The sequence below is a fragment of the Bos taurus genome, chromosome 13, assembly GCF_002263795.3.
Source record: "Bos taurus isolate L1 Dominette 01449 registration number 42190680 breed Hereford chromosome 13, ARS-UCD2.0, whole genome shotgun sequence".
Lineage (NCBI taxonomy): Eukaryota > Metazoa > Chordata > Mammalia > Artiodactyla > Bovidae > Bos > Bos taurus.
The window spans coordinates 67,456,654-67,469,826 of NC_037340.1; the positions used below are offsets into that span (position 1 = coordinate 67,456,654).

Genomic DNA, 13,173 nt, shown 5'->3' on the forward strand with positions numbered 1-13,173 from the left:
CTGGGCTTTTGTTCTCAAACTGTCCTACTACCCACTTCTGCCCACTCGTCCACTCGTCCCTGCCTGGGAGCCTGGGCTTTTGTTCTCAAACTGTCCCACTACCCACTTCTGCCCACTCGTCCAGAACAGCTTTCTCTTGGCCTGAAGGACACTGTGGCTTCCTTGTTACGTCACTGGCTCAGTCACAATTGGGCTGAGAGCAGAGCGTGGCCCGGCCCGCCAGGTCCCCAGGGCAGCCCCGGCCGGCCCGGCCTAGCCACACACGCACCATGAAGTACCCTCTGGTGCCACTGGTGAACGAGCTGACATTTTCTTTCCTGGTGTTCTGGCTCTGTCTGCCCGTGGCCTTGCTGTTGTTCTTGCTGATCATCTGGCTACGCTTCTTACTCAGCCAAGGTGAGCTGCCCAGGCCGGGCCCTAGTCCTGGAGCTGGGCAGGGCATGGAACAGGGTGGGGTTCCTGAAACAACTGTCAAGAAAAGGGTTTCCTTCAGGTGTTTTAGGGATTTCCCTGGTGGTTCAGACGGTAAAGCGTCTGTCTACAATGCGGGAGACCCGGGTTTGCTCCCTGGGTTTGGAAGATCCCCTGGAGAAGGAAATGGCAATCCACTCCAAGACTATTGCCTGGAAAATCCCATGGACAGAGAAGCCTGGTAGGCTACAGTCCATGGGGTCGCAAAGAGTCAGACACGACTGAGTGACTTCACTTCACTTCTTCAGGTGTTTTAACTGCTGGCTCTGTGTTAACAGACGGTCGTCCGCAAGAGAAAGGACTGACTTGCTAGTTTAGAGTTTCTGAACCTGGAGTCCCAGAGTGAATCTTGAGTTTGGGAAACAACACGTATGTGTTGGGAAACAACACGTATGTGTGCATGTCCGTCCCTTCAGGGCCAGCACTAGCACAGAAGGTCTTTGGTCTGTATGAAATTATTGTGAGTGCGATTGCAAATTTGATTAAGGTATTCTAGATAGAAGATTGGAGAAGGAAATGGCAACCCATTCCGGTGTTCTTGCCTGGAGAGTCCCAGGGACGGTGGAGCCTGGTGGGCTGCCGTCTATGGGGTCGCACAGAGTCGGACACGACCGAAGCGACTTAGCAGCAGCAGCAGCAGATAGAAGATAAAACAATTTGCTTTTGCACTACAATATAAATATTTATGGTAAAATAAACCTGGAACAGAAATGGACTTGGTTGTTGTGTATACAAAATTCATGATTTCCGAGCAAGCGCTAGTTATGTGCCACTGGTAATAAGAGCTATTAATATCAAAATGTATATGTAAAGTATATTTTATTTTTATATTTATAAACATATAAACAGAATAACAGAACTATACTTTTTGTATGAAAAATGGTATCAAATGTAAAATGTGTCAGCATGATAGTGAACGCTTTTTGTTTTTGCAACCAATCAGTAATTTAGGAGGAATTGAATCTTTATAATACATAAGCAAGTACAAAAAGAAAACAAGGTGTCCCTTCAGGGCCACCACTAGCACACAAGTCTTTGGTTACAAACTGGCAAGAGGTGGCCCCCTCTGGGCTGATGAAGTAGTAAGTGCTGTCCTTCCTGTGGGTGCAGCCAGGGCACAAGGCTCCAGGAGTAGAGAGCCTGGGCTGGCTTTCAGCCCCTCTCAGCCCTCAGCCTGGTGCTTTTTCAATCAACAACCAGCTGGATGGGCACAGCGGTTGTTGCGCCCATCAAGCACAACAATGCCTAAGCGGGCACCTTAGGCATTTAGCAGGTACTCGGAGACCACTCACTGGAGTAGGAAATGGCACCCCACTCCAGTATTCTTGCTTGGAAAGTCCCATGCACAGAAGAGCCTGGAGGGCTACATACAGTCCATGGGGTCGCAGAGTTGGACCTGACGGCACGCGCATGCGCACATAGAGACCACTCACATGGTTTCCAGCTCACATCGCGCCGCAGGGAGGATGTGGGTTTCTGTGGGACCCAGAAGCCGGCTGACATGTGTCCTGAACTCAGCTAACCACCCAGAGGAGCAGGAGACAGGGCGAAGCTGGCCTGAGGGAGGCTGGGGGCGGTGGGCCAGCGGGCAGGGACGTCAGGAATGACACTCTGCACTGCGAGGGTCCCGCCCGCCCCCCGCAGCCACTCCCCTCACCCAGGGACCGCTTGACCCCCCCACCTCCTGCTCCGCTGCCCCATCACCTTTGACCAGTTGGGCAAGGAGGGCGCTGGGTGTGCTGCCAGCTCTGCTCAGATGGCGTTCAGACCGGCCGAGCAGCTCACCGCCAACTTGTCCCATGATCTCCAATGTGGGGGCGGGGAATTGTGCAGTTGGGAGTTCCTGGCGAGGGCTTCCAGAAAATGTCTTAAGTGTGTTCTCTTTCGATTCCCAGGCTGGACCGCAGGCTGAGGGCTGGTGTCATGGTGTCAGGTAGAAGGTGGAGCCCTTGTCTGGGTAGTGGCTATAGAAGCACATCTCTCTCGAGCCTAGGGGAGGTGGGCCCAGGTTTCAGCCTCTCCCCTACCCCCTCCCCGCCCCCAACCACCCGCTTTTTTTTTTGGCCATGCCACACAGCATGTAGGATCTTAGTTCACCGACTAGGGATCGAACCTGCACCGCCTGCGCTGGAAGTGCAGAGTGTTAACCAGTGGACCACCAGGGAAGTCCTCTCCCTTGCCCTTAATTATAACAATAGCTTTTATGAAAACTGTACTGGGGCCTGATGCTCAACACTCGATGTGTGTTATTTCATTTAATCCCCAGGATAACCCTGTGAAATAATCCTTACCGTACAATTGAGGAAAGTAAAGTTGGGAGAGAAGTAACCTGCCCAAGGCTACACACCTGTGAAACCCTTGAGAGTGCCCTCTGGTTCCCATGTGGGCTCTGCCGCCTACCAGCTGTGTGACTTGGGACAAGTCCTTTCTGAGCCTTAGTTTTCTCCCCTACAAAATGGAGATGATAATGATCCCTTCCCTTTGTGTGTGTGTGTTAGTTGCTCAGTCGTGTCCAACTCTTTGCAACCCCATGGACTGTAGCCTGTCAGGCTTCTCCATCCATAGGATTTTCCAGGCAAGATACTGGAGTGGGTCACCATTTCCTGCTCCAGGGGATCTTCCCAACCCAGGGATTGAACCCGGGTCTCCCACATTGCAGGCAGACTCTTCACCATCTGAGCCACCCCCATCTCCCTTACCTTTAGGCCTGTGGAAAGATGCATGTCAAGGGGAGGGTACACGGATACACAGGGCACCTAGCAGGTGCTCGAGGGCTGAGAAGTAATCCAGGCAGTGTCAAGGTTAGAGGACAAGCAGGCATGGCTTTGGGTGACTCTTCTGGAAGGTGGGACACCGTCCCTGAGGTCCAAGGCAATAACCTCCTCCAGCAATTCATTCTCCCCGGAGGCTCAGCTCTAAGCCATCCACAACCTGCTCCGTTTGACCCCTTCTCTGACGGGCATTCACCCACCGACATCTCACGTGGCAGTTTGAAAGACATCCTTTTGTTAATTTTGCCATGAAGAGAAACTGTCTTTAAAGCGAGGCAAGCAGCCCTCCTGAGGGCCCCTGTCTTCTTGGAATTCTCAGTATTACTGGGTCTGTTCTGTCCTTGTGCTGAGAATTGGCTCAAACCCAGGGTCTGGGTCTGCCAGGGTTTGCTGGGCTGGGACTCCAGGCACCCTGTCCAGGGGTTTCTAGTCTGCCCTGGATTTCTTTGTTGGAATCAGTCTGGTCTGGAATCCAGTATGAACAGCAGGCAAGAGGAGTTCTGATTCCCCTCTCCCTGCCCCTGCTTGGCCCGGCTTAGCGGGGCAGTTTCAGAGCCCAGAAGGCAGAGGGCTCAGCACCCATGCATCCCATGAGGGTGGAGGCGCTTTTCCAAGTGCAGTTGGGAGCAAGTGGATAGGAGGAGGGAGCTGCCTGGTGAGAGGAGAGCAGAGGCAAGAAAAAGAAAAGGTCATGGCAGCTGAGCCCTGAAGAGGAGGGAAGGAGAGTGATGCCAGTCCCTAGCCTGACATGGGGAAGCAGGATGTAGCCTCTGAACTCTGCCTTCGAACAAGGGCCCCGGATGGAACTGCACCAGACTGTGGAACCTGCCTTTGAGTCCCAAGCTACCACCACCTGGTGGGAGCCTGGTTTCACCTTTCCAAGCTTCCTTCCTTGCAAAAGATGAATAACACTGATAATTGCCTTCATGAAGTTGTTAAGAGGATCAAATGAGAAAGTGATGTAAAACACAGCACAAAGGAAAGAGGAACACGGAAACTTACATTACCATGTGTAGAAGAGATAGCCAATGGGAATTTGCCGTATGGCTCAGGAAACTCAAACAGGGGCTCTGTATCAACCTAGAGGGGTGGGGTGGGGAGGGAGATGGGAGGGAGGTTCAAAAGGGAGGGGATATATGTGTGCTGCTGCTGCTAAGTCGCTTCAGTCGTGTCCGACTCTGTGCGACCCCATAGACGGCAGCCCACCAGGCTCCCCCGTCCCTGGGATTCTCCAGGCAAGAACGTTGGCGTGGGTTGCCATTTCCTTCTCCAATGCATGAAAGTGAAAATGAAAGTGAAGTCGCTCAGTCGTGTCCGACTCCTAGCAACCCCATGGACTGCAGCACACCATACTCCTCCATCCATGGGATTTTCCAGGCAAGAGTACTATCTATGGCTGATTCATGTTGCGCTTTGACAGAAAGCAACAAAATTCTGTAAAGCAATTATCTTTCAAAAAAAAAAAAGCACAGAGGATGTGTTCAAAAAACAGTCACTGTCTCTTGGGAGGAAAAGTCACTTCATCACACTGATTTATTTTTTTTTTAATGATCTCAGTTCTTTTTAAAAAAGATTTATTTATTTATTTTTGGCTGTACGAGGTCTTTGTTGCTGTATGCGGGCTTTCTCTAGCTGCAGGGAGCGGGGGTTACTCTCTAGCTGCGGTGAGCAGGCTTCTCATTGCGGTGGGTTCTCTTGTGGTGCACAGGCTCAGTTGTCATGTGGCATGTGGGGTCTTCCCAAAGCAGAGGTTGAACCCGTGTCCCATGCATTGGCAGGCAGACTCTCAACCACTAGGCCACCAGGGAAGTCCATCGCACTGATTTTAAATCACAGGAACTGCACTGAAAGCCTGTTTAACATGTCTTACTTCTCAGTGAACCCTCACCATACCAGGAGTTATTATGATGCCCATTTTACAAAGGAGGAGATCAAGGCTTGGCCTTTTCTTGATATGCATTTGAGGGGCTGTTTTCAGCCTCCTTTACTTCTCTGCAACCGGTGAATCACCTTGAGTATACCAAGAAAAATAATAATCTCTCCCATTTGCCTTCTTTTCTCAACTTGCTTTTCTGAGATAAGCCATGTTGGCAAGCTCATGTGCCCATTTAATAATACGTAATTATCCAAATAATACAAAACATAATAATACAAAATAATCCCATTTTTTAAAAAATGGGAGGTGTGTTCTTTGGATTTTTTTAAAAAAGGGATTCTTTTTTTTCTTAATATATATATTTTATTGAAGTATAATTGACTTACAATGTTTCAGGTACACAGCAAGGTGATCCAATTATACATACACACAAATAATATATATGAGTATATGTATAACTTGAATATGTATATGTATATTATTTTTCAGATTATTTTCTATTATAGGTTGTTACAAGATACCAACTGTAGCTCCCTGTGCTATACAGTAAACCTTTTTACCTGTTGCATATCTATTTCTTAAATTAGAAATCTAGCATTCTATTCATACTAAATCAAACAAGTGGAATCAAAATGTCATAATTTTTTTAGTTAGGCAAAAATTCATAAGTTTTCTAAAATTAAAGGGATTCTATCATATACTTCTCTGCAGTGCCATTGATTGGGTTGGCCGAAAAGTTCACTTGGGGAAGGATGTTGGCCGACCCAATAATACACCACGGACATCCTGCAGGCAGAAAGATACAGATCTGACATGTAACAGCCTCATGACATGCCACAGGATGGAGGGGTTCTGTGGTGTGAGTGTGCCACACTTCCTCACCCAGACCTCTCATCATGGACACACACGTGGTGTTCAGGGTATTTTAGTGTGTGTGTGCTTCACCAAAGAACAGTGCTGTGAGAAAAACCACTGGACACATATACTCAGATTTTTGTTAATGAATGAACCGGTGGACCAATGGATGAGCAGGTGGGTGGGCGGGCTTATGTCTCTTCAGTGTCCCCTCCTGGACCATGCTCAATGCACGTAGGTCATTTCTTCACCTCTAGGGTCCTTCCTCCACTTAAAAAGAAATATTTATGTATATATGTATGGCTGCACTGGGTCTTCGTTGCTGCTCAGGCGTTCTCTGGTTGAGGCAAGTGGGGGCTACACTTCATTGCAGTCCATGGGCTTCTCATCACAGCCCTCTAGGACTTGCAGGCTTTGGTAGTTACAGCGTGCCGGTTCAGTAGTTGCAGCTCCGAGGCTCTAGAACTCGGGCCCAAGAGTGATGGCACGTGGGCTTAGTGCCCCATGGCATGCAGGATCTTCCCAGATCACAGATCAAACCCGTGTCTGCTGCACTAGAAGGCAGGTTCTTATCCACTATCCCACCAGGGATGTCCCAGGCTCCTCCCTCTTCTAGAAGGTTGGTATTTTGCGGACCAGCCTTCTTTCTTGGTCTCTGGCCACCATTCAAGGCCTTGAAGTCTTCCTAGGAGGGCTGTCTCACGTGTCATGATTCTGCCTTGGCCCCCTGGCCTCAGATAAGGCTGCAAGGATGCCGGTATCCGGCAGGGGGCTCCTTCAGCATCAGGAATAGGAGATAAGAAGTGACCACCCAAGTGGCCTTGTCTTGTCCTTCCACAGATTCAGAGGAAAATGACTCAGATGTATGCCTCGATTGGGAGCCCTGGAGCAAAAACCCTGACGAGTTTTGCCAGGAGGAGATGCTCCACAGCCAAGAGGAGGAGAGGCCCTGCTGCTGAGCCTATTCTGCCTGGTGAGGCCCCTCTGAGGGTTGGAGAGCTGGAACCAGAAGCCTCAGCGCTTCTGAAGCCTCAGCCAAAGCCTAGGGCGGCTGCCATCCTAGAAGTCTGCACCCTCCACTGCGCTGGAAAGCTTGAGGTCTCTGCCATCAGAGAACCTTCTGCCTTGTTGTGTGGGAGACCTGGTTTTGCAGGTCGAAGAACCAATCACCCCTCCCATAAGGGTTTCTTTACAAAGGTCCCCCTGCCTTTTATCTCTGTGACCTCACCTGCCACCACTCTCCTTAGAGTCTTTGCACTGGCTCTTCCCTCTGCCTGGAACATTCTCCTCCAGACATCCCTCACCTCGGAGATCCTGCTCAAATGTCACTTTTTCAGTAGGGCCCCCCAGCCAACCTCCTTAATATTATTATCTGTCCCCCTCACTTACTTTGCTATAAAATTTCTTTTGCCATGGCACTTAACATCCCTGACATGCTCGATAACTGACATCTCTCTTCCTAAGCACCCACAGCAATGCCTGACACAATGGGGGCTCCGTAGATATTTGTAAAAGGAAGGCGAATGACATCATAACAGTAGTAATAGTAATAACGGGACTTCCCTGGTGGTCCAGTGGTTAAGACTTTGCTTTCCAGTGCAGCGGGTTTGGGTTCAATCCCTAGTCAGGGAACTAAGATCCCAGATGCCTCTGTGTCCAAAAATCCAAAACATTAAACAGAAGCAACATTGTAACAAATTTTAAAATGGTCCACATTAAAAAAAAAAACAACTTTAAAAAATATAGTAATGTAATAATAATGGCTGATAGTCACTGGGTTTTTAAGAAGTGCTAAGACCTTTGCTACGGAGAAGGCAATGGCACCCCACTCCAGTACTCTTGCCTGGGAAATCCCGTGGACGGAGGAGCCTGGTAGGCTGCAGTCCATGGGGTCGCTAAGAGTTGGACACGACTGAGCGACTTCCCTTTCACTTTCATGCATTGGAGAAGGAAATGGCAACCCACTCCGGTGTTCTTGCCTGGAGAATCCCAGGGACAGAGGAGCCTGGTGGGCTGCCGTCTCTGGGGTCGCACAGAGTCGGACATGACTGAAGCGACTTCGCAGCAGGACCCTTGCTAGGCACTCGCAAGCTCATTTACAGAGTCCTAAATGAGGGAATGCGGAGTGGCAGTGCAGTTAACTAATCTGCCCGAGGATCAGAGTTCTACCCTCGCTGAGCAGGGGACACCTAGGACATCCCAATGGGATTAAATGCCACTTCTGTGCCAGTGACTCCAAATCTCTCTCGCTCTAATCTCCCTCTGAGCTCTGTTATCTGTCCACTCGAAGCCTTCTCATGGCTAAAATGAGATTCTTCCCTCCCTTTGCTATCCCACGAAGCAAAGCACAGCATCCAGTCTTTTCCCTGCTGGTCCCCATACCCACAAAGAGCACTGCCATTGGTTGGTCTAGCTGCCTGAGCTGCAAGCCCAAGAGTCAGGCTTCATGCCTTTCTTTTCCTCCTACCCATGTCCAGTCCATCAGCAACATCCTAAACGCCATCTCTTACACGTCCTCTCCTCTCTGTCCCCAGGGCCACGCCCAGGTCAGCCCGTGTATCTCACATGGAGAAAAGAGGTGGTGGCAAGAAGCAGGGACCTTCACTCAACCTCAGAGATGCTGATTCTTAACCTTGTCAGGTCATGACCTTGACAGTTGAGGGCCCTTTTCCCAGAAAACCACACACCTGGATGCGCACTCAAAGTTTTGTGTCCAGGGCCAGCTTCACAGTGGTCACCTGTGTAGTCCCACAAGGGTGCCTGTTCAGGAGAGCCTCGTGCTTTGTTTAACCTTCTGCTGTCCTCATCTTGAAATTCTCAATTTATTTTGGCCACGCCATGTGGCTTGTGGGATCTTAGTTCCCCAACCAGGGATTCAACCCAAGTCCTAGGCAGTGCAATCATGAAATCCTAACCACTGGACCACCAGGGAAGTCCTTTGAAATTCTTAATTTTTGAACAAGGGGCCCCTCATGTTCATTTTTTTAATGGGTGCCACAAATCACGTAGCCTGACCTGTTTGTGTACAATTATTGTTGGAGTACAGTTGCTTTACACTGTTGTGTTAGTTTCAGCTGTACACCAAGTGCATCAGCTCTGTGTGTACACATATCCCCTCCCTCTTGAGGCTTCGCATCCCATCCCACCCCCCGGGTCATCACAGAACACCAAGCTGAGCTCCCTCTGTTAGACAGCAGCTTCCCACTAGCTAACCTATCTCACACATGGTAGTGTATGTTGTTGTACTATTAATGGGGAGAGAGAAGGAGATTTTTGGTCTCTACCCTAGAATCCTGTCCCATTCTTTTTTTTTTTCTTTTAATGTTTAATTGGAGGATAATTGTTTTATAATGCGGTGTTGGTTTCTGCCGTACAACAACGTGAATCAACCCTAAGTGTACGTATGTCCCCTCCCTCTTGAACCTCCTGCCCACCCATGTCCCATTCTCCCTTCCCACCCCTCACTTACTCTTTCATCTCCCTGTCACCCTAGATTCAGCGTTTCACTACTTCCGAGCCTGGTTTTCCTGGCGTCAGTGGGGCCGTGGCCATGGCCAACGGCGATGGGAGACTCTCCAGGGAGGGGAGAGGACTTTGGCGAGTGAGGTGCTCCCCTGTGAGCCCAGTTTGGCTCCTCCACTGATGGACACACGAACGCCTCCAGAGACCCGGCTCTTCTCTGTTACAGACGACCTCCCCAGCCCCCCAGGGAGGAGCCGGAGCTCCTCTTACACTGTGAAGACAGCATAAGCGGGCCCCCGGGGAGAAGCTGGCCAGCTGAGCTCAGAGGTCTGCGAGGGCAGGGCTGGGCCGGAGGGCGTGGATCTGTATTAAAGAAACAAAGAGGGCTCCTGTGCTCAGGAGACCCTGACAAACCTGCTGGGCCTGATCAAGTCCACTCATTTGACAAGCTGTGGGGCCGGGGGCAGCCCTGGCACCGGGGGTCGTCCTGGCACCAACTCGTGCCATCCTGACCTTTGGGGATCTGTTCCCATCTGTCCAAAGGGCTGGCAGATCATGCTCTGAACTTCTGTTCTCTCATTTCAAGCACAAATTCACTCATCTTTTTTTTTTTTGGCCACGCCACCCACATGACCTGTGATCTTAGTTCTCCAACCAGGAATTGAATCTGGGCCCTTGGCAGTGAAAGCATTGAGTCCCAGCCACTGGACCACCCAGGAATTCCCTCAGTCTCACTCCTTGATTAGTCTTCAGGTTGATTTTAATAACAAATATTCATTTAATAACTATCACAAAAAGAAGAGCTCCCGGTTAGTGAATGCTTACTGTGTACCCGGTGCTTTCCCAGGCGTTGTTTTTATACACACGATGGTTTTTAACCCTCAGAAGCACGCAGTGAGGTAGGGTCTCTGGTTATCCCTGGTTGACAGATGGGGAAACCGAGGCATGGAGTTGTCAATCACCTTGCTCAGAGTCACACCAGTGGGGCTGGAAGGGAACCTCAGCCCTGACTCTAGTGCCAGCCCTGCTCCGCGGTGCCAGTTCTCCAGGATGGGGTGTTGGAAGAGAACATGGAGGAGACACAGAGCTCTGACCTTTCCAGAACCCCTCTGTCTCTGCACCCCCGCTGGCTACACGGAGGCAGCAGGGTTGATGGGCTGGAGATTAGGACAGACCCATGGGATCACCTGGGTGGTCATCTTTGTCCCCTTTTTCTCTCTCAACCCATATCCCACCAATCCCCACAAGGCTTCTAAACAAAGGAGAGAGAATAAGTCTGAGTTATTAGAGACGGAATTACTTTTTTTGGTTCATTAAATGGGCAACTTGATTTTTTGTTACCTTTTTATTTTATATTGGAGAACGTGCTTCTGCAGGCAGGCTTGACCGTGTTCCAAGGAAGGATCAGAGCAAGGCTCCAACCCCCTGGGGAACTCCCAGAACCTCTCTGGAAAGCCCTGCAGAGAAGCCTGTCAAAGGAGCAGCCACCGTCAGCTGTGGCAAGTTGTTGTCCCTCAGGGGCAGGACCCCAGGATAATCCTCTCTTAGTTTTTTTTAGAAAGGAATTAGAGCTAGAGGATTTTAAAATGTGAGACCGCCCCATGTTCAAATAATGGCAAGCTACACTGAACGTGCTAACATTCCCGGGTTCAAATGATGACAAATAGTAAATGTGCTCTAACATCCGCTAGGGGGAGCCACTCTGTTACTTCAAATGGAGCTTGGAGGATCCTGATCTGGTTGGGAGCATTTGTCTTCTCTGGGGTCAACGGGCAGCACTGAAATTTCCCCTAGTCACCTGAAAAATGCAGCCGGCCGCTCCCTCCCAGAAGTGCTATGTGAGAATTTCGATGCAGCCCATCTGTTCCCTCCCGACTCTTGAAAGCTTCTGTACAGTTCTCTGAGCCTTCGTGGCATAATGATGCCTCCAGCAGAGTGCCCCAGCCCTGGCTGCACAGGGGAATCAAGTGGGCAGCTCCCAATTATGCGGATGCCCACGTCCCATCTCCATTGGTTTTGGTGCCATTGGTCTGGAGTTTTGCCCCGGCGTCAGGACTTTGAAGGATTTCCTGTGTGATTCCAGTGCACAGTCAGGGTTTAGAACCACTGGTCTTTGGGTCTGGTCTCCACACCTAGAATGCAGTTCCTTGGCCCAGCAGGTCTCCTATTTCTCTGGCTCTCACCCACCTTGACCCAGGTGAAGGGATTGCCCACAGCTGTGCTTTTCTGTATCTCCTGGCCCAGCCTCAGCTCGGATTCAGGAAACCTATATTAATTCTATTTCAAGATGTTTTCATCTGTGTTGTCTATACTTGAAAAATTCACAACCCAGAGATCAACTCTACCAGACTTACTATGTGGAAGAAAGTTGGTGAACATCACTGGACAATTCAAAGAATGAGCACCCTGCATGAAATGAACCCGTCTGGTCTTAAGGGTACCTTGAATCCATGTAGGAAGACTGTGATGAGGCTGTGGTCCAGGGCAGAGAGTAGGGGTTCTTGGACCAGGATGGTGGGAATTGGGGGGATGCAAGAGATGTATGAAGGATTGAATTATCTAGAGGTTTAGGGAGCTCAGCCTGGCACTCTGTGATGACCTAGAGGGGTAGGATAAGAGGTGGGTGGGAGGCTCAAGAAGGAGGGGATATATATATATATATATATATATATATATATATAGTTATGACTGATTCATATTGTTGTACGGCAGAAACCAGCACAGCATTTTAAACCAAATATCTTCCAATTAAAAAAAATTTTTTTTTAATGAAACAAAATTGTCTAGTGGCTAGTCGGATGTGAGGGCTTCCCTGGTGGCTCAGTAGTAAAGAAGCCACCTGCCAAATGCAGGAGATGCAGATTCGATCTCTAGGTTGGGAAGATCCCCTGGAGAAGGAAATGGCAACCCACACCAGTATTCTTGCCTGGGAAATCCCATGGAAAGAGGAGCCTAGTGGGCTCCTGTCCATGGGGTGGCAAAGGGTCAGACACGATTTAGCAACTAAGCAACAACAACGAATTGGATGTGAGGAGTAACAAGAAATCATTTCAGGCCCTCAGTGCACTTGAAGCGACCATCTGGTGAGACCAGGAATTCAGAAAGGAGAGCAGGGTTTATGGAGGGGAAAGAATGGGCTCAGATCACTTCCTTCACTGTGGCGTCCACAAACCATAGCGCACAGCAGTTGAGAGCACTGTGTCTGGGGCTTGCAACCTGGATTTGAACCCTGGGTCTGCAGCTTGCCAGCTGGATGTGTGTAGGTGGGCCGTCTACTCCTGGGTCTGTCTGCCCATCTGTAAACTGGGGACAGTAGCACTCACCCTTGACTATTTAAATGATGCCTGCACGTGTCTGGTGCTGGGCATGTAGTAGTAACAATTCGATAAACGTTGGAAACAAAATGACAACTGGAGATTGTTATTCATACTGTCCACTGAGGATCTGTGCACTTTTCTGCATATACTGCACATCAATAAAACACTGAAAACAAACACAAAATCACCTGTTGGTGATGCTCGGAACAAATTCTGTGGATGTGCTGAGCACTCTTGTTTTCTGGTGGAATGAGGGATTTGTTGCTGCACTGCTTCACATGACTTTAGGACAGCGATGCCATTGGAACTGTTAGGGTTTTATTTGACTTCTTTTCTGCACCTTGTCTGACCTCCTCAGAAAGTACACCCAAAGAAACGACTGCTCTTCCCTCATTGCTTAGCTGTCAAAACGGGGTCACAG

The 13,173-nt window shown here is 49.6% G+C and overlaps 1 protein-coding gene across 3 annotated transcripts; it reads left to right on the plus strand.

The window, feature by feature from the left end:
- Positions 1–180: 180 nt before the first annotated feature.
- Positions 181–9,857, plus strand: ADIG (adipogenin). Of its 3 annotated transcripts, none has more exon segments than NM_001113720.2 (3): positions 181–396; positions 6,814–6,946; positions 9,467–9,857. In NM_001113720.2, coding segments are annotated over 2 exon segments (246 nt in total). In that variant the 5' UTR covers positions 181–269; the 3' UTR covers positions 6,933–6,946; positions 9,467–9,857.
- The last annotated feature ends 3,316 nt before the right edge of the window (positions 9,858–13,173 follow it).

Excerpts from the sequence above, each read along its gene's own strand:
- ADIG (XM_005214645.5), top strand. The coding sequence starts at position 270 with ATGAAGTACCCTCTGGTGCCACTGGTGAACGAGCTGACATTTTCTTTC. Across the intron at positions 397-9,466 it reads ACGCTTCTTACTCAGCCAAG|ATTCAGCGTTTCACTACTTC; the intron begins GTGAGCTGCCCA and ends CTGTCACCCTAG.